At 47.3% G+C, this 23,841-nt stretch overlaps 1 protein-coding gene across 8 annotated transcripts in view; it reads right to left on the bottom strand.

Annotated features, from left to right (window-relative positions):
* Positions 1-17,881: 17,881 nt before the first annotated feature.
* LOC135908840 (monocarboxylate transporter 12-like) overlaps positions 17,882-23,841 on the bottom strand; it is a 277,154-nt gene continuing 271,194 nt past the window's right edge. For 5 of the 8 annotated variants that reach the window (XM_070533460.1, XM_070533461.1, XM_070533462.1 and 2 more), the window contains one exon: positions 17,884-20,773. In XM_070533460.1, the coding sequence (XP_070389561.1) occupies positions 20,601-20,773 (173 nt within the window). In that variant the 3' untranslated portion in view covers positions 17,884-20,600. Of the gene's footprint in view, positions 20,774-23,841 lie in introns of all 8 variants that reach the window. The other 3 variants (XM_070533456.1, XM_070533457.1, XM_070533464.1) reach the window with 2 other exon arrangements.

Genomic DNA, 23,841 nt, shown 5'->3' with positions numbered 1-23,841 from the left:
AGTTCAGTGACTTACTTCGGGGTACGATGACTACAAAAAAAAAAAAAACAAGGCGCATTCTTTGTAGTATGATTGACCCGGGAGGAACAAAAACAGTCGCGAATCGCACACTCAAGCTGCTGGAAAACGAATTTGAAGGTCGGGAAGCCAACATGATAGACAAAATTAAACAGATATACGTAGGAACTGTTCCGACCGGCCAATCCATCAACCCCGTTTATGAAGGTCAGGACCAACCGGAACTGGACGCCCTCATAACCTTGTATGAGGTTTATGGAACGGCACACTCCTTCAGGAAAAACACGGCCCCAGGGATAGATCAGGTCACGAATGCAATGATTCACAATCTAAGTGACGACACGCTAAAGAGCTTGACCAAATTCTTTAACGACGCAGTCGGGACAAAGGACAGCGTTCTTCTAAAAGAATGGAAGGAAGCAAAAATTATTCTCCTTCTTAAACCAGGTAAGTCTCGTAACATCAGCAATCTTCGACCCATCTTCCTAACGTCATGCGCGGGGAAACTCTTTGAAAAGGTTGTGCAGGTCCGGCTCTCGAACCACATAGGGCTAAACATGTTCCCCTCCAACATGTTCGGTTTCCGACCCTACGTGTCGGCGCAGGACCTTTTGCTGCTACTAAATCACGAGGTCCGGCACCCCAACAGGGGGTCGGACGATAAATTTGTACTGGCATTGGATATTGACACGTGTACTTGTCTTTATCGGGCGACAAGTTTTGCCGCCGAACAAATGTTATCGCACAGCGCGGGACGCGCCTGCATGTATCCGAAGTTTCTGGAAAGTTATCGATGCTTCTACCCGCTGTCTGCTGTCGCCGAACGTTGTGTTATCTGATTTCATCGCTTGACACGAATGGTGTAGAACATTTTAGAAGGCATGCGGGTCCCAACGTTTAATCTGGAACATTCGATGATTGCTGTACAAAAGCCGACGCGCTTGACCCGCTGATCAGATTTTCGACGATCGCCGACTGTGTTCGCCGCTTTCGTTGTGCTATAAGTGTAGCCTGTTTTGTGGGCACAGGTTCGCCCAATAAAAGCTAGTTTTGTATTCCACCGTACTGCTTCTTTCTTCGCCGTCACTACCACGGGACATCTGGTGGAGGTGCTTTACGTCCATGTACCGGACGCCCCCGACAAACCGTAATACAAGCCCGGACCGCAAAGACAACACCAGCGCCGTCCCGGAACATCGAGCAAGCCGCCGTCTTCAACAGCTGCCCACGGAGCACGGACTTCTACCTGAGAAGACCAAGAAGATTGTGGACAAGGCAACCCCAATGGCAGCCCCAGCATCCCCCGTCGTGCTGCAGCACCCCAAGGAACCTCCGACGTTCTGCGGATCAACATTCGAGGACCCGGAAACCTGGCTCGAAACGTATGAGAGGGTCGCTAAGTTTAACAGTTGGGACAGCGACGACAAGCTGCGCCATGTCTACTTCGCATTGGAAGACGCCGCCAGGACGTGGTTCGAGAATCGGGAAGCCACCTTAACGACGTGGGACCTTTTCCGAAGCGGCTTCTTGCACACGTTTACAAGCGTCGTGCGAAAAGAGCGAGCCCAAGCTCTACTAGAAACCAGAGTGCAGCTGCCAAACGATACGATCGCAATCTTCACGGAGGAGATGGCCCGCCTTTTCCGGCACGCCGACCCGGAAATGTCGGAGGAGAAAAAAGTTCGCTTCCTGATGCGCGGCGTCAAGCAAGACCTCTTTTCGCCGGACTTAATCGTAAACCACCGAAGACTGTGGCTGAGTTTTCTGCAGAGGCATCGACGATCGAGAAAACTCTGGAGATGCGCACCCGGCAATATAACCGCCAGGGGCACACGCCGCAGTATGCCATCCAAGGACTAGGTTCGGACGACCTTCAACAGACCATCAGGGCCATTGTGCGCGAAGAACTGCGCAAGGTCCTGCCTTCGTCGCAGCCTCAAGTGGCCTCTATCGCCGACATCGTGAAGGAAGAGGTGCACCGATCCCTTGGAGTTCCTGAGGTGCAACCAGAACCACCGCAGCCGGAAGCAATGACCTACGCCGCCGCCGTCGCCCGCCGTCAAGGCCCCCCTGCGCGACCGCGCCAAGGTCCTGCAACACCGCAATTACGTCGTCCACCGCCGCCGCCGCCAGCGCGCCCACCCGTCGCCCAGCGCACCTATACGAGGAAGACGGACATTTGGCGAGCCCCCGACCACCGCCCGCTCTGCTATCACTGCGGAGGAGCCGGCCATGTGTACCGCCGATGTCCATACCGCGACATGGGACTGAGAGGGTTCGCCGTCAACGCGCCGCGTCCACAGCTTGGGGAGCGCCCACGTGACATTGCCGATTCCCTAGCCGCCACTCAGTGGAACTCTCGACGACCGTCCCGTTCGCCGTCACCAGGCCGCTACCTGTCGCCGCAGCGCCGTCCATACACTGGCCCAGCCCGGGGCCGCTCTGCGAGCCCATACCCGGAAAACTAAAAGCAGCAACCGATGGAGGTGCGGTTGCTGTTCGTCGAACTGACGAAGATCCTCCGCCGCCGATGAAGACGACGAAGAGACCATCTCGACGACATAACGACACGCCGCCGTCCCGACGAAGTCTGGAAGCCAAAACTACACCGACGAAAGACGACTTGACGACGCGACGTTCCAACCTCAGTTCAACACGACGCAGCCGTGATCCAACGCCAAGACCTAACTGCAATGCCAGACAAAGAACAACCAACCTCGACGTGCTTCTCGACGGCCACGCAGTCACTGCCTTAGTCGACACAGGGGCCGATTACTCCGTAATGAGTGGACACATCGCCGCCCAGTTGAAGAAAGTTAAGACCGCATGGGAAGGCCCTCAGATTCGCACCGCTGGAGGACACCTCATCACGCCGACTGGGATCTGCACGGCAAGAATAACCATTCATGACCGGACTTACCCTGCCACCTTCGTTATCCTCCAACAGTGTTCACGAGACGTCATTCTCGGTATGGACTTCCTGGACCAACACGGCGCAATCATCAACCTGAAGTCGAAGTCAGTAACGCTGTCGGAAGATAAAGCAATGCCGCCGGAGAGCCCTCGTAGTCACCACGCCTTGAGTGTGCTCGAAGATCAAGTGAGCGTCCCGCCTCGCTGCAGCATCGTTATTTCGGTCAGCACCGAAACACCCGCTGACGTAGAAGGCGTCATTGAAGGCGACCAACGTCTACTGCTAGACCATGAAATTTGCGTCGCAAGAGGGATCGCTCGACTGCATGGAGGGAAAACTGAAGTGTTGCTGACAAACTTCAGCCAGGAGTTCAAGCACATCAACAAGGGCACGACGATCGCGTACATCGAGGAAATTCTGGAAACAAGTAATGCGTTTGTCCTCTCGTATTCCGCCGCATCTACCCCGACGACCATGGTTCCCGAACCAGACTACGACATTAATCCAAATCTCCCTATGATTAAGCAACAGCAGCTCAGAAGTCTGCTCCGACGATACAAAGGCTGCTTTTCGACGTCATCGAGGATGCGACAAAGACCAGTCGCCAAGCATCGCATAACCACCGAGGAATGCTCTCGCCCACTCCGTCAGAGCCCTTACCGAGTTTCGGCGCGAGAACGTGAAGCTATAAGAGAACAAGTCGACGAAATGCTGCGCGACGACATCATCCAGCCGTCGAAAAGCCCGTGGGCATCCCCTGTTGTTCTGGTAAAGAAAAAGGACGGAACGCTACGTTTCTGCGTCGATTATCGTCGTCTGAACAAGATCACGAAGAAGGACGTATACCCCCTCCCACGGATAGACGACGCATTGGATCGGCTCTGCAACTCTAAATACTTCACGTCCATGGACCTAAAGTGTGGCTATTGGCAAATAGAAGTCTACGAAAGAGATCGCGAAAAGACCGCCTTCATCACCCCAGACGGCCTCTACGAGTTCAAGGTTATGCCATTCGGACTGTGCTCGGCGCCTGCAACGTTCCAGCGCGTGATGGACACGGTTTTAGCAGGATTGAAGTGGCAGAGCTGTCTCGTATACTTGGATGACGTCGTCGTCTTCGCGGGAAATTTTGACGTTCACCTTAGGCGGCTGGCAACAGTACTAGAGGCCATCAGGTCATCAGGACTTACTCTGAAGCCGGAAAAGTGCCGCTTCGCTAACCAGGAGCTTCTATTTTTAGGCCACGTCATCAGCAAATCTGGAGTCCGCCCCGACCCGCAGAAGACAGCTGCCATAGCAACGTTCCCACAGCCCATCGACAAGAAGGCAGTGCGTAGATTTCTTGGCATGTGTGCCTACTACAGGCGATTTGTCAAGAACTTTTCACGCATCGCTGAGCCGCTGACGCAGCTAACTAAATGCGACGTCGAGTTCAAGTGGGAAACGCCGCAGGCCGAGGCATTTCAAGAACTCAAACTACGCATGCAGTCGCCGCCCGTACTTGCGCACTTCGACGATCACGCCGATACCGAAATCCACACTGACGCCAGTAGCCTAGGCCTCGGCGCCGTCCTGGTCCAGAGAAAAGATGGACATGAACACGTGATAGCTTACGCTAGCCGGTCGTTGTCAAAAGCGGAAGGCAATTATTCTACAACCGAAAAGGAATGCCTCGCCATCGTTTGGGATACAGCGAAATTTCGTCCTTACTTATATGGCAGGCCATTCAAAGTCGTCAGCGACCATCACGCCTTGTGTTGGCTAGCGAATTTAAAGGATCCCTCAGGAAGGCTGGCACGGTGGAGCCTCAGACTACAAGAATACGACATCACCGTAACATACAAGTCCGGACGAAAACACTCAGACGCCGATTGCCTATCCCGCGCCCCCATTGACCCGCCGCCGCAAGATGACGAAGATGACGACGCCTTCCTTGGCATGATAAGCGCGGAAGACTTCGCCGAACAACAACGAGCGGACCCGGAACTTAAAGGCCTCGTCGATTATTTGGAACGGCACACCGACGTTGTCCCTAGGGCATTTAAGCGCGGATTATCTTCCTTCACGCTTCAAGACAGTCTACTCGTGAAGAAGAACTTCTCGCCAGTCCGCGCCAATTACCTTCTTGTTGTCCCGTCAGGACTTCGTCCAGAAGTATTGCATACCCTACATGACGATCCGACCGCTGGACACCTCGGATTTTCCCGGACACTATCGAGGATACAAGAAAAGTATTATTGGCCGCGCCTGACCGCCGACGTCGCCCGTTATGTCAGAACATGCCGAGACTGTCAGCGACGCAAGACACCGCCGACAAGGCCAGCCGGATTACTACAGCCAATCGAGTCTCCTTGCCGACCATTCCAGCAGATCGGGATGGACTTGCTGGGACCCTTTCCGACGTCAATAACCGGAAATAAGTGGATCGTCGTGGCGACGGACTACCTCACCCGCTTCGCTGAAACAAAAGCACTGCCGAAAGGTAGCGCAGCCGAAGTGCGAAATTCTTTGTCAAAAACATCCTGCTGCGACATGGCGCCCCAGAAGTCCTCATCACCGGTCGAGGAACGGCCTTTACAGCGGAGCTCACTCAAGCAATTCTGAAAAACAGTCAGACAAGGCACAGGAGGACAACGGCTTACCACCCGCAGACGAATGGTCTTACGGAGCGGCTGAATAAGACCCTCGCCGACATGCTAGCGATGTACGTCGACGTCGAACACAAGACCTGGGATGCCGTCCTGCCGTACGTAACATTCGCTTATAACACGGCGGTGCAAGAAACAACACAGATCACGCCGTTCAAGCTGGTTTACGGCAGGAACCCGACGACGACGCTCGACGCCATGCTGCCGCACGTAACGGACGAAGGGAATCTTGACGTCGCTACCTATCTCCAGCGCGCCGAAGAAGCCCGACAGCTCGTCCGCCTGCGAATCAAGAACCAGCAGAGGACCGACAGCCGACACTACAATCTCCGACGACGCTTCATCGAGTACCAGCCCGGCGACCGTGTTTGGGTATGGACCCCGATACGCCTACGGGGACTGAGTGAGAAACTATTGCGACGCTATTTCGGACCCTACAAGGTCATCCGACGTATTGGCGCACTGGACTATGAGCTCGTGCCAGACGGCATTTCGCATTCACAGCGACGTCGCGCACGACCTGAAGTGGTCCACGTGGTGCGTCTTAAACCATTTTACGGACGCTAACGAACTTTCCTTATTTCGCTTTTTTTCTTTGCTATGAGTGCTTACTTATTACTTTGATTTGTTTGCAGCATCGGGTCGATGCTTCTTTTTTTAAGAGGGGGGTATTGACACGTGTACTTGTCTTTATCGGGCGACAAGTTTTGCCGCCGAACAAATGTTATCGCACAGCGCGGGACGCGCCTGCATGTATCCGAAGTTTCTGGAAAGTTATCGATGCTTCTACCCGCTGTCTGTTGTCGCCGAACGTTGTGTTATCTGATTTCATCGCTTGACACGAATGGTGTAGAACATTTTAGAAGGCATGCGGGTCCCAACGTTTTATCTGGAACATTCGACGACTGATCTATAAAAGCCGACGCGCTTGACCCGCTGATCAGATTTTCGACGATCGCCGACTGTGTTCGCCGTTTTCGTTGTGCTATAAGTGTAGCCTGTTTTGTGGGCACAGGTTCGCCCAATAAAAGCTAGTTTTGTATTCCACCGTACTGCTTCTTTCTTCGCCGTCACTACCACGTGACAATATCAAAAAGGCATACGACAGCATCTCCCATCACACTATTCTGGAGGGACTGGAAGCGCTGAACTGCGGATCCCGAACTTATAACTACGTGCGCTCGTTTCTCAGTGACCGCACGGCCACAATCGGATTAGGCTCCACGAGGTCTGACACCTTCAACTGTCCTGACAGAGGCACCTCTCAGGGATCTATACTTTCTCCACGTCTATTTAATGTGGGGATGAGAAAACTAGCCCTGGAGCTAGATAAACACCCGAATCTCGGCTGTGCGATATAAGCTGATGACATCACGTTTTGGGCTCACCATGGGGATAAGCAAGAAACTCTTCAAAAAGGTATAGACGCAGTCGTGGAATACGCTAGGGCGGTGGACATGGCATGCGCACCCAAAAAATCGGAATTTATTCGGGTGCGTGCGAAATACCCAAGAAAGAAGGACTGGGTGCCAATCACTGTGACTCTTGATGGGGCGCCAATTCGTGAAGTGGAGATGCTCAGAATATTGGGTATGTGGATACAGCAGAATGCTGGAACATCCCGCACCCTTCAAAAGCTAAAGGAAACGTGGCCAGAATGATATGGAGAGTGGCAAGAAGCAGAGACGGCCTAACTGAGGGAGAGACCATCAGCCTGGTTCACGCATTCGTAATTAGCCAAATCACATACACTCTTCCGTATCAGACCTTGACAAATCAAGAGATCATGCAGGCAAACACAATAATAAGAAAAGCCTCCAAAGCCGCCCTTGATGTTCCCGAATGCGCTAGCACAGAGAGATTTGAGGGACTGGGCCTGCACAATACTTTTGACGAGTACGCAGTCGCGACGTTATATGCTTAGAAAGAACGACTTGGTTGTTCAACTCAGGGCAGGGAAGTATTGGCGAGGTTAGGCTTTCCCCTGAGACCCCAGTATTGCGCAGAGGAAACGGCACAGATAGACCGCAACGTTCGATCGCACATCGCGGTGGCCCCAATTCTCAAATACATGCACCCCAAGTACCATCCCGGACGACGCAGAGCAAGGGTAAAGACTCTTCACAAACGTTTTGGCATGGAACCGGCAGTTTATTATACGGATGCCAGTCGAACCAGCTCAGACACCTCCACCATAGTCTCTACATGTAATAACAAGGCGATGTTATTACAAGGCGATGCTGCAGAGGCTGCAGCATCGCCTTGGTCATTCAGGACGCCGGGCACCAAACCAATTCGGCTGTCATACTATCCGACTCACAAGCGGCTTGCCGCCTGTTTCTACATGGAACGGCACCCCAATCGATACTCAAAATTTTAGGCAATCAACTAGAGGGCCACCCTACTATCATATAGTGTCCAGCACACGAGGGGCAGGCAGGAAACGCGAGGACAGACCATATTGCTCGAGGATTAAACGTCCGAGCAACGGCATGGCCTAGCGACGACCTTCCACCGAATTCTCGTGACATTCTCCTACAGCAAAGGCAGGTGCGGAGACGTTTTGAACATCCTCACTCCGATTTAAACAGCCAACAGGAGACGAACTGGCGTCGTATTCAGACGAATACATACCTCAACCTGCACCACTTACACAAATACACCCCACGAGGTTCACTTACGAGTACCCGTAATGCATAGACACACCCACACTAAAACACATCACATGGGAGTGCCCCAGGAGGCCTCCGCAGATGGACATCCCCATATTACACTAATGAGGAATAGGCAGTGGGGGGCATGGCTTGTGGACGAGGGTCGGGAGAGCCAATTGGCTCTTCTGGACCAAGCTCAGCGAGCCGGTCGCGCCAGTAGGGGCCTGGAATAGGAGCCCCAAGCATCGTGCCTCATGTTTTATGCGAAGCATATTACGAGAGCTCAACCCAGCTCCTCAGGCGCGGCGGTGTCGCCTTGAATACCACGTGACACCGTGACGTCACGACAGAGGAGAAGTGCCTTTGGCTCAACTCTTGCAAGATGGGCTGGGTGGGAATCGAACCAGGGTCTCCGGAGTGTGAGACGGAGACGCTACCACTGAGCCACGAGTACGATGCTTCAAAGCAGTACAAAAGCGCCTCTAGTGAATGCGGTGTTGCCTTAGAAACGAGCCGTTTCTAAGGCTCAGGCGTGCGTCGCTTGCTCAGGCGCACATTTTGTTGCCGCGCCGAACGCTGCGCTGCTCGACGCTCACCGCGTCCAATGCGGGGCGCGTAGTCGCTGCGCCTTAGCCCAGTCTCTTACACCCCTTGGCGGGTCGACGGGAACGCTGTCGCGTTCCACTCTTGAAGGCGAAGCAGAGTAACGCATGAGTTGTTTCTTCGTCTAGCCGAACCAAATATAGCCAAGCAATAGCAGTTACCAGGCTAAACAGTGGTTCAACAACTAAAATAAAGGCTAGTATGCTTCGCATCCTGGGCTTAACCTTACCTAAGCCACAGCCATTTTTTTTTATTTATATTCAATAAAGTTTTTACTCGCTCACTCACCTCTACGAAATCAGCCCCTGACAGAGCCGCTACAAAGTTTACCTACGGATGAGTTGTAAAGCGCAGCTCTGAACCTTCAGCAATTGTATCTAATGATTGTAAGAATTCTTGTGATGACAGAACAACTGTGTCTATATTTGTGGGTGCTGGAATGGCCTCGCGAGAGCGGAGAAAACTAAACAGTGTTTTTTTTTAATACCACTTTTCGATAAAAAATATTCTAGCGCGTTTCATCATAATTACCCTTCGCTAAAGAAACGGTTCCTTTAAAAATAGCAGCATACCTATATTTACTCCAATTAAAGAGCACCGATTAAATATTAAGTTTCTTCCATGCCGATTTTCGGCGTCTATATTCTTGTGCGCAATCACTATTCCACCATGGCAAATCAGTGCTCCATTTTGTTGATGATACTACAAGTTCAGATTTTTTAATGGCAACTTTCAATATTGCACGATGGCCCATCACTTCAATATATCTTTCTATGCCTGTCATAGAAGACAAAGTTGAATGTAAATTATTTTTAAATTTTCAATGGTCCACAAAATTGTGTGCATGTTTATTTGAAGAAATCATGTGGTTGTAAACATCAATGGCAATCGGGCAGTAATAACTACTAGTGGCGGCATCGACCACAGCCTAAGAAAAGATGGAAACACCTAGCAAATGCCAAATCTAGGAGAGATCGCGACGGCGAAGGCAGGAAAGTGGCAACTTTTGCATGTAAAACTTTTAACTTTAGTCTAGTCTCATGAACGTTTTCCAGATGAGTCAGTGCGGAAGCCCCACAACACATGATGCGAGTTGAAATCTTCCGTAAACAATGCTCTTTTTGCAATAGGCCACTGCGACATCGAGTGAGCGTATGTTTTGTACCCACACATGAAAATGGGATTTATTTATAGGAAGCAGGGTGCACCCCTAAATAGGTATATTTAGTATAAAGATTTCAGATGTGGATGACAGAGCTTGATGTGGAATTTTTTCTTTATGACGGAATTTAGATGAAACGAAAAAGCTAATCCACCACCACGGTAAGGTATACATAAATGAAAGCGCTTGTAGCTGTTTAAATGAAAATCTTGGTCAGTGGAAAACGAGTTTCTTGTAATAGTATATCGTCTGGTGATTGTTGGGAGATTAAATACAATGAATCTGTAGCTGCAGAAAGTATTGATTGGTAGTTCCACTGGAGTATTCTTAGGCATGATATTTTGACGGTAGACAAGCACTCGCGGCTGTTTGGTCCAGAGTACTGTCTCTCAGAAAGTCCTCCTAAGTGATTCTTTCCCACACCTTTTTGTTTTATGGTTAAGACAATTAAGCAATTTGTTGTTACGCGATTGTGTGCGTTTAAAAACGTGAGTGTACACATCCAAATCTCGGTTATCTAGAGAGTCTGAATCAGAACGGCATTGATAATCAACCTGATGTGAAGTGGAAAGTCGTGCTAAATGCACACTGTTAGAGGGAAGATCTGTCTGACACACAGTTGACTTCATAAATACGGCGGCCGAATTTCGTATGCTGTTTTTTATTGCCTTAGACATACCAGGCAATTGCATTGATATGACTGCAGCCAAAAAGTCGGATAGGCTTAGTAGCATCTTTTCTAATGCCTTTCAGATCGCTATTTCTATCACTAAAACCGGTGGTCGTTTGAGACCAAGTATCGCTCCCCGAGGACGTTTCTAGGCTACTGGGAAAAGGTCCGAAGTATGCCGTTCCACCCTCCGTGCTTTCTGAAAGGTGTAGCCAAGAGGACCAGTGCCTGAAGGTGCATCTCAAGGTGTTCAAGCAGGGCTTCAGACGTTCATGCTAAAGAGAGCTTAGAAGGTGTCGTGAAGTATTTCAAACATAATGAAGTTATGCTCTTGCAGTCAGATAAGAAAGGTGGGTTTGGTGTGTTACCAAAAGGCCGGTTTGACGAAAAAGCGCAGGCAGTCGTGAAGAAGAATTTCGTTCCTATTAGTAAAAGTGCCGTTAGAGTCAAGTCAAAATTCATCGAGTTCTGCAAAAGTTTGAACTTGACCGCCCTCGCTAAAGGTATGAAGAACAGCAAAGAAAGCTGTTCGACTGTTTTCTTCACCGCGAAAACGCACAAGCTCGATATTCCTTTCAGAACTATCGTTAGCGAGCGCGGGGCGTGGCAGCATTGCGTGAGCCTTTTTCTTCTGAATAAGCTTAAGACGCTACAAGTGGATGACCCTTTCCGTGTGAAAAGTTCTCCGAAGGTTGTACAATTTTTTAAGTGTAGTGACGGCATTAAGTATGGTTTTTCCGTTGACGTAGAAGATCTATTCTACTCAATTCTACTCAACTCAGGATGCTTCTGGTTTTTTAAGGGAATGTATTGAATACAACGACGTGGTCGACTTATAGAACTCAGCGGGCCTTTTAGCGGACAGCTTTTTAGCATTGCTCGAGTTTTATTTGAGTGGGACTTTTATTCTTTACAACGAGCAGCCATATTTGCAACGCCGGTTAGTGTGTATAGGGTCTTGTGTTGCTCCTATTTTGTGCGACATTTTTTTGTCTTCTGTTGATAGGTAATTGGAGCAGGTTTTTAATTAGGGACAGGTTTTAAAAGTTTTTAGGTATGTTGATGATTTTTAGTGCGTTTAAACAATAAGGGTGACTTTACATCCCCTGCTTTTATTTTAGAAGCTTTTAACAACCAAGGCCAAGGGCTCGTTTTTACCCATGAACTTCCTTACGACACAGGCCTGCAGTTCCTAGATTTAAAACTGTCTTTTGAAGCTGGCCACGTCTGCTGGTCCTGTCAACCGCGAGCCATGAAGCAATTGCTGCCGTACGATTCCGCACGCTCTAAAGTGGTGAAGCGAGCAGTTGGTAGTCTTTGCTTGGAATCAGCTTTGCGGAAATCATGCGTACACAAAATGCGGTCTAGTTTTACAAACCAGGTTGGACGCCTTTTGGCAGCTGGTTTCCCTTTGACGGTCGTCAACGCTATTGTAGAGGCTCTTCTGCAAAAAGTGAAGCTTGGAGCACGAAGGGTGAGAGCAGAGGTCAAACGACCGAAGGTAAGACCAGAGGTTATTCCCTACGTACATAAGGTGTCACACAACCTTCAAAAGGTTGAAAGAGCGTAGGTTAGGGCGTGTTGGTATTCCGTAACTGAGGCTTTTAGCGCCCGAAAAGGGACGAGAGGCAAGACGTGTCCGCGTCTTGCCTCTGTCTCTCGTCCCTTTTCGTGCGCTAAAAGCCTCAGTTAAAAAGGTTGCTAACCGTCATGGTATCCCTCTGGTTTTTTCAGCGCCCAACAAGCTTTCGAAGCTGTGTTCTCGAGTTTGCTGTGAGAGCAGGCGAGGCTGCCGCACGAGGCATGAGAAGCCCTTTGTTGAGTGCTCCAGAGGGGTTGTTTATGCAATTCCCTTGCACCCTTGCGGGCAGCCCTACATTGGTCAAAACGAGCGTTGTGTGAATGACAGTTGAAGGGAACGTGCGCAGAAACTAAAGAAAAAAGAGGATAAGGGCGCACATTTGGTGGCTCATGTTATAGTGCGTGTGGGTGTGACGCTCGATTTTCTGCGACTACTATTCTGGGCAGGAGCGGCAACGCCTCTTCCAGGCTCGCTCTTGAGGCATTCTTTATCAAGAGGAATAGAGATAGATGTGTAAGTAGCCGCGTTTACATGAATGCGACAACTGGCGCATCGCATCGCATCACATCAACTTTCTAGCGTATCGCATCCATGTAAACGGGCCTAATGCGCTAGGAAATCGCGTCACATTAATGCGCCAGACCGAGGTGGATTGAGACGAGTAAGTCGACTTTCGCAATGCATGTAAACGCGATGGCATCGCATTAGGAATTCTGGGAAATTGCTCATCTGCTGCGCTCGCCGAGCTGCAGCGTGGCGTGGCGCCGAACGCGCCTGAAAGTGCTGCTTTACCTTCTACGTCAGACGCTCGCCGAGCTGCGGTGCGGCGCCGGAAGCGTCTGATGCTGGTGGTGGTGGTGGCGGTGGAAAACGTTTATTTTGCTCTATTTACATATGGAGTTAGCGCTTCTTCAGATGGCTTCTTCCATCTTGATTTGCAGGGTTGGTGCCCCTAGTCCAGCGCACCACTGAGGGTAGCTGCCATGCGAGCACGCCTTACTAGCCCTTGCTGGACTTTCAGGATGTCGCTGGAAAGCATCCTCTCCCACTGTTCCGCACTCGGGTTTTCTATTATGGCTATTATGCGAAGCATACTAGCCGCACAACCACGCTCTTCCTTGCTGCGCCGCGCACGGCCGCGTAGCTACCATTGAGGGTACGAGGCATTGTTCATTGCTGCGCGTCTCATATGTGGGTCTATTTTCTTTTAAGTTTGCTATGTTTGTTATTAAGTTGCTTCTATTATGCGAAGCATACTAGCCGCACAACCACGCTCTTCCTTGCTGCGCCGCGCGCGGCCGCGTAGTTACCATATGACGTCATAACAGCTGCAAAAGCGGAGGCTCAACTCGTGCGCTCGCTTGCGGCCGCGTAGGTACATAGCCGGGTCTCAGCTCGTGCGCTCGCCTGCATCAGTGGTTTCTTCGTCTAGCCGAACCAAATATAGCCAAGCAACAGCAGTTCACCAGGCTAAACAGTGGTTCAACAACTAAAATAAAGGCTAGTATGCTTCGCATCCTGGGCTTAACCTTACCTAAGCCACAGCCATTTTTTCTTTTGCTTTTTGGCAGGCACATGTGATATGATATAGCGTGGGCTTGTCCTCGCACCAGGGGCATGTGTTCTCATATTGGGTAGGGTAAATTTTGTTTAGAGTGTATAAGTTCGGGTATGTTCCCGTTTGTAGTTGCCGCCAGATTACGGCTTCTTCTCTGTTGAGTTGTTTGTCTGGTGCCGGGTATCTCATTCTGGCGCCCCTGAAGTAGTTTAGCGTGTCAGCGTATGTTTGGCCTACCGGTTCTGGGTCCTCTATGGCGGCAGTGTTCTTGGACGCCCGGTTTGTTGCGTACCCTCGAGCTATCCTATCTGCCTCCACGTTTCCCTCGACACCCGAGTGTCCCGGTATCCAAACTATCGCGTGTCTGCTTTGCTTGTCTGTGGGTCGGCCGTTAGAGCGGAGAATGTTGAGCCCTTTGCGGCTGATCCTGCCATTCATGTAATTCCGGCATGCTGTTTGCGAGTCTTTTAGAATCGTTAGGGATTTGCCAAGTCGACAGCCCTCCACTGCCGCTAGAGCTACGGCCGCTTCCTCGGCTTCAACTACCGTGCAGTTCCGTATTGACGCGCTCGTGATTTCCCTGAGGTCCGGGCCAATCACCGTCGCCACTTTATGCTTTGCGCGGCTCTGCCTTTCGATGTGCGACACCGCGCGCGCCACAATCGCACCAATGCGCTGCATACATGTAAACGCTGGCGCATCGCATTGCTCGTGATGCGCGAGGAAAGGTGATGCGCTACTGGCGCATTCTGTCGCATTCATGCAAACGCGGCTAGTGAGCTTTCTATCACGTTACGAAATGCCGAATTTAACTTCTTGCGCAACCGCCTTTGATGTGCATGTACCGGCTTCTCTTCTGCTTGGTAGGCGCATGCGCGACAAGAGGATATATATATATATATATATATATATATATATATATATATATATATATATATATATATATATATATATATATATATATATATATATATATATATATATATATATGTACTATCCTTTCTTCCATTAAACAGTTGCGAGTAGCGCTTGTCCTTGTCCATCTTTGTTGTTTCCGTGGTTTTATTTGCGCCAAGTTACTACTCCAAATATGGAAGACCAACTAGCCCAACAGTCCACTCTTCTGGAGGCAAGTCAGTGGGGAAATATGGCATAGGTTATAGGAATAGCAGGGGACAGTTATTAGTAGAGTCTGCAGAACGGAATAATTTGCGAATAATGGATACCTTCTCCCACAAGCGGGATAACCGAAAGTGGACGAGGAGGAGCCCGAATGGCGAGACTAGAAATGAAATAGACTTCATACTCTGCACTAACCATGGCATCATACAAGATGTGGACGTGCTCGGCAAGGTGCGCTACAGTGACCATACGATGGTAAAATCTCGGACTAGCCTAGACCTGAGAAGGGAACGGAATAATCTGGTACATAAGAAGCCGATCAATGAGTTAGCAGTAAGAGGGAAAATAGAAGAATTCCGGATCAAGCTACAGAACAGGTATTCGGCTTTAACTCAGGAAGAGCACCTTAATGTTGAAGCAATGAACGACAATCTTACGAGCATCATTAAGGATTGTGCAATAGAAGCCGGTGGTAACTTCGTTAGACAGGATACCGGTAAGCTATCGCAGGAGACGAAAGATCTGAATAAGAAACGCCAATGTATAAAAGCCTCTAACCCTACAGCTAGAATAGAAATGGCAGAACTTTTACAAGGTAATCAACAAGCGTAAGATAGCTGACATGATGAAGTAAATATGTATAGAATTGAGCATGCTCTCAGGAACGGAGGCAGTGAAGACGAAACTAGGAATATGCAAGAATCATATGTATGCGTTAAGAGACAAAGCTGGCAATATCATTACTAATATGGATAAAATAGTTCAAGTGGCTGAGGAGTTCTATAGAGATTTATGCAATAACAGTGGCATCCACGACGATAAAGGAAGAGGGAATAGTCTAGAGGAATTTGACATACCACAAGTAACACTGGAAGTAAAGAAAGCCTACGGAGCTATGCAAAGGGGGAACGCAGCTGGGGAGGATCAGATAACAGCAGGTTTGTTGAAGGATGGTGGGCAGATTGTTCTAGAAAAACTGGCCACCCTGTCTATACGCAATGCCTCATGACCTCGACCATACCTGAATCCTGGAAGAACGCCAACATAATCTTAATCCATAAGAAAGGGGACGCCAAAGACTTGAAAAATTATAGAACAATCAGTCCCCTGTCCAATGCCTACAAAGTATTTAGTAAGGTAATCGCAAATAGAATCAGGAACACCTTAGACTTGTGTCAACCAAAGCACCAGGCAGGATTTCGTAAAGGTTACTCAACAATAGACCATATGCACAATACCAATCAGGTGATAGAGAAATGTGCGGAATATAACCAACCCTTATATATAGCTTTCATTGATTACGAGAATAGTGTTTGATTCAGTCGAAACCTCAGAAGTCATGGAGGCATTACGGAATCAGCGTGTGGACGAGCCGTATGTAAAAATACTGAAAGATATCTATAGCGGCTCCACAGTCACCGTAGTCCTCCATAAAGAAAGCAACAAAATCCCAATATAGAAGGGCGTCAGGCAGGGAGATACGATCTCTCCAATGCTATTCACAGCGTGTTTACAGGAGTTATTCAGAGACCTGGATTTGTAGAATTGGGGATAAGAGTAAATGGAGAATGCCCTAGCAACTAGCGATTCGCTGATGATATTGCCTTGCTTAGTAACTCCGGGGACCAATTGCAATGCATGCTGGACAGACAAAGCAGAAGGGTGGGTCTAAAAATTAATCTGCAGAAAACTAAAGTAATGTTTAACAGTCTCGGAAGGGAACAGCACTTTACGATAGGTAGCGAGGCACTGGAAGTGGTAAGGGAATATATTTACTTAAGGCAGGTTGTGACCGCAGATCCGAATCATGAGACTGAAATAATCAGAAGAATAAGAATGGGCTGGTGTGCGTTTGGCAGGCATTCTTAGATCATGAACATCAAGTTGCCATTGTCCCTCAAGAGAAAAGTGTATAACAGCTGTGTCTTGCCAGTACTCAGCTACGGGGCAGAAACCTGGAGGCTTACGAAAAGGGTTCTGCTTAAATTAAGGATGATGCAACGAGCTATGGAAAGAAGAATGATGGGTGTAACCGTGAGGGGATAAGAAGAGAGCAGATTGGGTGAGAGAACAAACACGAGGTATAGAATATTTTAGTTGAAATCAAGAAAAAGAAATGGGGCATGAAGAGGGCATGTAATGAGGGGGGAAGATAACCGATGGTCATTAAGGGCTACGAACCTGATTACAATAGAAGGGAAGTGTAACAGGGGGCGGCAGAAAGTTAGGTGCACGGATGAGGTTAAGAAGTATGCAGGGACATGGCCACAAATAGCATATGACCTTGGTAGTTTGAGAAGTATGGAAGAGGCCTTTTCCCTGCAGTGGGCATAGCCAGGCTCATGATGATGATGAAAAAGGCAAGCGCTTGCGGAGGGTCACGGATAATTGCGGCTGTTAAGAGCCTAAATCGGCGACGACCCGGGAGCTCAGAAAGCATTGTGCACATTCGACGTGGTGCGGTACACAGTAGTTCGCCGCGTCTCTTTTCTTCTCCTTCCATGCATACACGCGCTCTGAACCACCCCCCGACGCGTTGTGCCGGACACTAGCAGCAGCAGTGAGAAAGTCGAAGGAAAACGCAAAGAAAGCTTCGGTTTAATGGGAATTATTTTTCCATTTTCCTGTGCGGTAAAATATTTCAAGTGGCTTAGGAATTACGGTTGTTCGATACCAACAGATATTGTAAGCAGCTTTTTTTTTCTCTACTGAGTCGATGAGACGAGCAAGTCATTCAAGACTCTCGTATCTAATTACATGGTCTGTTTCCTCTGACTGGCAAAAAGACGCATAAGCTTTCAAGAATAAGTTCAAAAAGGAAGAAAGATATGCCGTCGGTTGTAGAATAATCTCAGAACACTACTCTGCGGAAGAAATGTAATTCCTAAATATGCAAGTACATGTCACATCATTTGCAATCGTGGAAGGATGATAATTTTCTTACGAGTGTTTATGCACATGTTGCTTCGGCATACAAAGGCAGCAACGCAGAAAGGACAAAAAACCCCATGACTTACTACTGACTTGGTATAGTTCTCGCATGAGAACACTCTAGAAAAATATACGGCACATCTATCCTTCGTACCGTACAAGATTTGCAACACTGCTGCAGTTACAAATGTATCTTATTAAGGGTGTGTAATTGGTGATACAAGTTTTGTGTTCTGATAATTATTATCATGATTATTGTGATGAACATAATGATGGAAGTAACGAGTCATTCTGATATGAACAAGTTTAGAACGCTTATTCTATTGCCCAACGTTCTATCTTTATTTCTATAAACATATTCATATTGCTACACATCTTTTTTGTATACATATATGTACACACTCACTTTAACTGCAGCACACCCGCTTCCATTGGTCAAGGCGTCGCCGGTACATTAGGTGAGTACGATTTATTGTGTAACACTCATTTAAATTTGCTCTGAGCTCACGCCTCATTTTATAGAATGCACACATACTTGATCAACGTTCATTTACCTTAAGAACCAGCGCCAAGCAACAGCAAACTTGCAACAGCAGATGCTCAAATTTTTTACTGATCGATGGTTTTGTCAGCAACTCTGCTGCTGGTGCTGACAATTTGGCCTGCAGGAACGTCTGTGAATGGAACTCGACGCAGGTACCATTAGAGTATATTTTCCGCGTAGATCTTTTACAATTTTGTTCCGCCACGTTCTCTCAACACCTATAAAGCTTTTAGGCGAAACAAAGTTAGTTTTCATACTAGTTCACGCAGCATTCGTAAAATCGTACAAGCAGCTTCAGTTGAGTGACCTTGACGAAAAATTCGGGAGAATTGGCAGATATGCACCTAGAATACGTACTGCAATACTACAACTACAAAGTATACACTTTAACAATTGTGTAAGTACTGCAATCGCGAACGGAAGTAAAAAACAGGAAAATATTCTACAGCATGAAGCGCAAAAAAAATGTGGGAAAGTGAATGGCACAAACTTTGCCAAAAAAATAGGAAAATAACGACATTACATCAACTCAGCAACCTATGACCTCGGGGTCTCTTCCACTAGCTTTTGGCCGGATACATTTCGATGTATGTCGACTGTGTTACCCTTGTGTTATAACACTTGCAGTTCCTTCGTCGAGGCCACGTGTCGGGACGATAGCTGGTTATAAGACCCGCGCAATTGTATACACCGACCCCGTGTCAGATATCAGCGCTGCTTGCGAGCCGTGCGACGTGGGGTGTGTGCAGAAGCTGTTTTAAGTGCAAGTTCATCAGTTCCATTGAAAGTGAATACCTGCTTAATTTGTTTCCGTCTGAACGATGTGTTTTACAAACGCTTTTGACTAACAGATAGCAGCAAGGCCTAACTCTACACATAGTCTATATCTACGCATAGACAAGCATACAGACAACCGTATGCTTGTCTATATCTACGTATAGACAAGCATACAGGCTAACGTATGCACAGTGCGCCTAAAGGAACCTTGCGCTCATGGCGATTAAGAGGTTCAGTCACTGCAGCGCCAGAGCATAATTAGAGGAGCAAGCACATTGAAAGACATTACACGGTGACACGAGCTATCGTTTATAGCGAGGTAAGAGTGCACGCGCGCGAGATCGGCAGCGTGACTAAAGTTTCTTCACCCCTGACAAGCCGACATACCCAGCTTAATTCACGCCGAAACGGGTGTTGTCTTCACTTGCTACCGCTGCCTTCGTTGCTTCTTACCATCATGAGAGATGGGACGCCACACACACTTATACAAAGAAATAAACCAGGCGTTATATACAAAGTATTTACAGGCACTCATTTGCTTTGGAACTGACACATTAAATTTTGAATAGCCAATGGTGCAGAGCTGTGCTCCTACGTCCAGAATACTTGTAAGGGGTCAGAAGCTCCGTCTTAAACGTTGTTTTCTCTCCCAAAACCACCTCACAAGAATCACAACAGGCCGGCGACCTGATTGTGTAAAGTGGGACCAGGTATGTACATGGCCATTACTCTGCTCTCATTGTCTAGAACATTGACCGAAAAAGAAAGAATGGGCACGACCCCTGCCCGAAATGTGGCCCCTCGCTTCGTATGAGGAAGTGGCAACACGTGCTGGACAGCGCGGAATGCAGGGGCACATAACACTGATTAGTGTTAACAGTACGACTGCCTGTACACATCGCGCCCGTTGACGTGACCAGAAGGAGGTGCAGCGCCCATGCAGACACTAAAGGCCCGAAGACCACACATCATTCCAGCCGTTTCCAGCGGGACCTCACGTGGCAAATGTTTTCGCGTGTGGGGGCCCCTGAACCTTCCTACCTCACGTCACCATCCTTTACAGCAGGGTTGGGTGTGTTCCCGTTGCTCGGTAAGAGACAATGAACGAAAGCGTTACGTGGCCATCACAATTCTCATGTAAGACGTTCAGTTCTATCGGCAGTCGTACTTTTACCTTTTCTATAGCAGCTGATTTTGCAGAGCTATATTCATGTAGAAACTCGCAACAGAAAACGATCTGTTTTTGGAAACTGTAAAAACATATTCCTTAGGGCGTAGTTTAGTTTTCTATGTTTAGGCTTTGAGAGGAAAATTGTGGTAATGGTATTTGGTGGTGATGGTGATGGTGGTGATGTCACCGCCACACTACGCTGGAGTATCCTTGGCGGGGCGTTAATAGAATGACATTAATTGAGCTTCACATATGTGTGATTTCTACTCCGGCTGACGCACACTGCTTGGACGCCTTCTTTCTTTCTTGTCTTGCTTCTAGCAAGAAAACAAGGCTCCACATAAGAGCAGCCGCCACTGTAAGGGATCCACAGATGAGGAAGAGAATGTCGTAGGCACCTCTGCTGTCCCTGAAGTAGCCTGCGAGAAGACATAGAACAGATCTGTTTTTGCATACAGCGCACACACAAACACACACACACACACAGTGAAGTAGACGCGCGTATGAAGCGGTTTATTGACGTTTCGGCCGGGGTCCGGCCTTCATCAGAATACATTGCATTGTGTCAGTACAGTAAATATACATGTGCATATCAACCAGATGAAGATATGTTTACATGAAAAACGAATAAAATGGGCGAACAAAATGCATATGAATCGTTCAAAGGACAGCTGATACGTGTATAAACCGATGGCGATTGCAAACATATCATCTAAAATACAAAGCATAAAAACGCACGGAAATGAATTGCAACAACCAATCGCCACGTGACAACAAAACGCCACCCAATATGTGCTATGTTACCAAGCAAACACAGACACAGGAAAAGGGGAATAGTGATGTACTAGTAGAAGAAGGGACATGTGACGGGCTACAAAGACAGGCAACTCAATTTTCCTACACATTCATTCAAACCACACGCGGCGGTATCAAACTTATAGATAAGGGAGGATTCGCGGGCTTCTGTATAATAATTTTAACGAAATGCAGATTCAAGCAACGTGACTTTCACTTTATCAAATGAGTGGTCAGGGAGATGCACGTGTCTTGAGATGGGCAGGTTCGGCAACGTGTTAGCGTGGGATTTATTATTGTTAGAGCGGAATCTTAAAGGCCCTTCTGTTTGTCAGACGTACCGTTTTTTGCACAGCGTGCATTGAAGCATATATATTACGTTTTTTGTGTCGCAGTCGAAATCGCCTTCGATTTTTAAACAAAAGTTTGAAGACGTACTACTAGTAACCTGATGCGATGTGACCATGTAGGGGCATACTTTACATCGCGGTTTTCGACAAGGATGGCATCCGTTGGCATCAGGGCAGTCAGTCTTAGATGATGATGCTAGTATATCTCGAATATTTCTAGCTTTGCGGTATACTGCTTTAGGCGGATCAACGAATATGTTTTTGAGGCGTTCATTTTGCATTAGAATATTGTGGTGTTTCTTTAATACATGCGAAATACTTGAGATTGGCGTAGTGTGGGTTAGAACAAGATTTGTGTGGGGTGAGGAAGTCGGTTTGCTCGCAATGCCAAGAAGCGTCCTTCGGTCATGCACGTCTGCGCGTTTTATTGCATCGTCAATTAATTGTGGTGGGTGATTTCGTTTGGCTAAAGCGTTTTTTAGGGTATCGCAATGTTTTTTGAAACTCTGATTGCTCAGAACAAATTCTTTTAAAACGTAAGGCTTGACTAGAAGGAATGCTAGTCTTGCAATGTTTAACATGACTGCTCAACATTGCAAGACTAGCATTCCGTATATATATATATATATATATATATATATATATATATATATATATATATATATATATATATATATATATATATATATACATATATATGTATATATATATATATATATATATATATATATATATATATATATATATATATATATATATATATATATATATATATATATATATATATATATATATATATATATATATATATATATATATATATATTTACCAGCAGTTCTTTTCGCTGTACGCAGTTTGTAAATCACCTGTTCACTGTTCATAGCACTATTCCTTTCCGAAATCTGAATTGTTCGATGACGCGGACGTTACTACTACGAAAAATCAATCTGCTTTATTGAATATTTACATAACTTCACTGTGCCTTGTAAAAATCGCTATACTTCGTAAATTGCAATATTGCTGTAAATGAATAATCAGAACCTTTATTAGTGACATGTTATTTAGTCAACTAGGTATTTGGTTGCTCGTGGTAATAATGTTCGCCTCATGAAGTAATTTAGTTCAATGGTTAGAACTGTGTCACCTACCACAGGTAAGTTTTGAAAATTTGTGAAGCTGAAAAACATCTGATATACCGTATTTACTCTATTGTAACGCGAGTTTTTCATGATTTTCGTTGTTTGAGCCTGACCCTAGAATTTGAATAATGGCAGAATGTACAAGTTTGAAACAAATATTCGAAATTCCGCAGTTTTTAAGGTTACGTTGGCGACCTCTACCTTTACGTATCGGTTCAATTCATAGCTAAGTTGACCGAAGTCAGTTTCTTTTTTGTTGGGATCAACGGCATTTTCGCTGTGCTTGTGAATGGTGCTACGTTTACGTTGCTTCATTCCTCTTCGTTATCATCAGCCTGTTTTATGTCCACTGCATGACGAAGGCCTCTCCCTGCGATCTCCAATTAACTCTGTCCTGCGCCAACCGATTCCAACTAGCGCCCGCGAATTTCCTAAATTCATCGCTCCACGCTGTCTTCCGCCGTCCTTGAATGCGTTTTCCTTCTCTTGGTACCCATTCTGTAACCGTAGTTGTCCAACGATTATCTAACCGGCGCATCCTTGACCTGCCCAGCTCCATTTTTTCTCTTAATGTCAGTTACAATATCGGCTATACCAGTTTGCTCTCTCATCCAAACCACTCTCTGTCTCAACGTTATGCCTAGCAATCTTTGTTCCATCGCTTGTTGCGCGGTTCTTAGCTTGTTCTCAAGCTTCTTTGTCAGTCACCAAGTCTTTGCCCTATATGTCAGCACTGGTAAAATGCACTGATTGTACACCTTCATTTTCAATGATAATGGTAAGCTTCCAGTCAGGAGCAGACAATGTCTGCCCTATGTGATCCAACCTATTTTCATTCTTCTATGAATTTGCTCCTCATGATCAGCGTCTCCTGTGATTAATTGACCTAGGTAATTCTACTCCTTTACAAACTATAGAGGCTGACTGGCGATCTTGAACTCTTGTTCCCTTGCCCAGCTATTAATCATTATCTTTGTCTTCTGCATATTAATCTTCAACCCCCACACTCCCGCTCTGTCTGTTAAGGTCCTCAACCATTTGTTGTAATTCGTCTGCATTGTTACTGAATATAACTATGTCATCGGCAAAGCGAAGGTTGCTGAGATATTCGCCATTGATCCTTCCCATTTTAATAGCTTGAATATTTCTTCCAAGCACGCAGTGAACAGCATTGGAGAGATTCCGTCTCCCTGTCTGACCCCT

The sequence above is a fragment of the Dermacentor albipictus genome, chromosome 2 (genome assembly GCF_038994185.2).
Source record: "Dermacentor albipictus isolate Rhodes 1998 colony chromosome 2, USDA_Dalb.pri_finalv2, whole genome shotgun sequence".
NCBI classification, from domain to species: domain Eukaryota; kingdom Metazoa; phylum Arthropoda; class Arachnida; order Ixodida; family Ixodidae; genus Dermacentor; species Dermacentor albipictus.
Note: the sequence above shows the minus strand (reverse complement) of the source record. Positions and strands in the feature narration are given on the sequence as shown.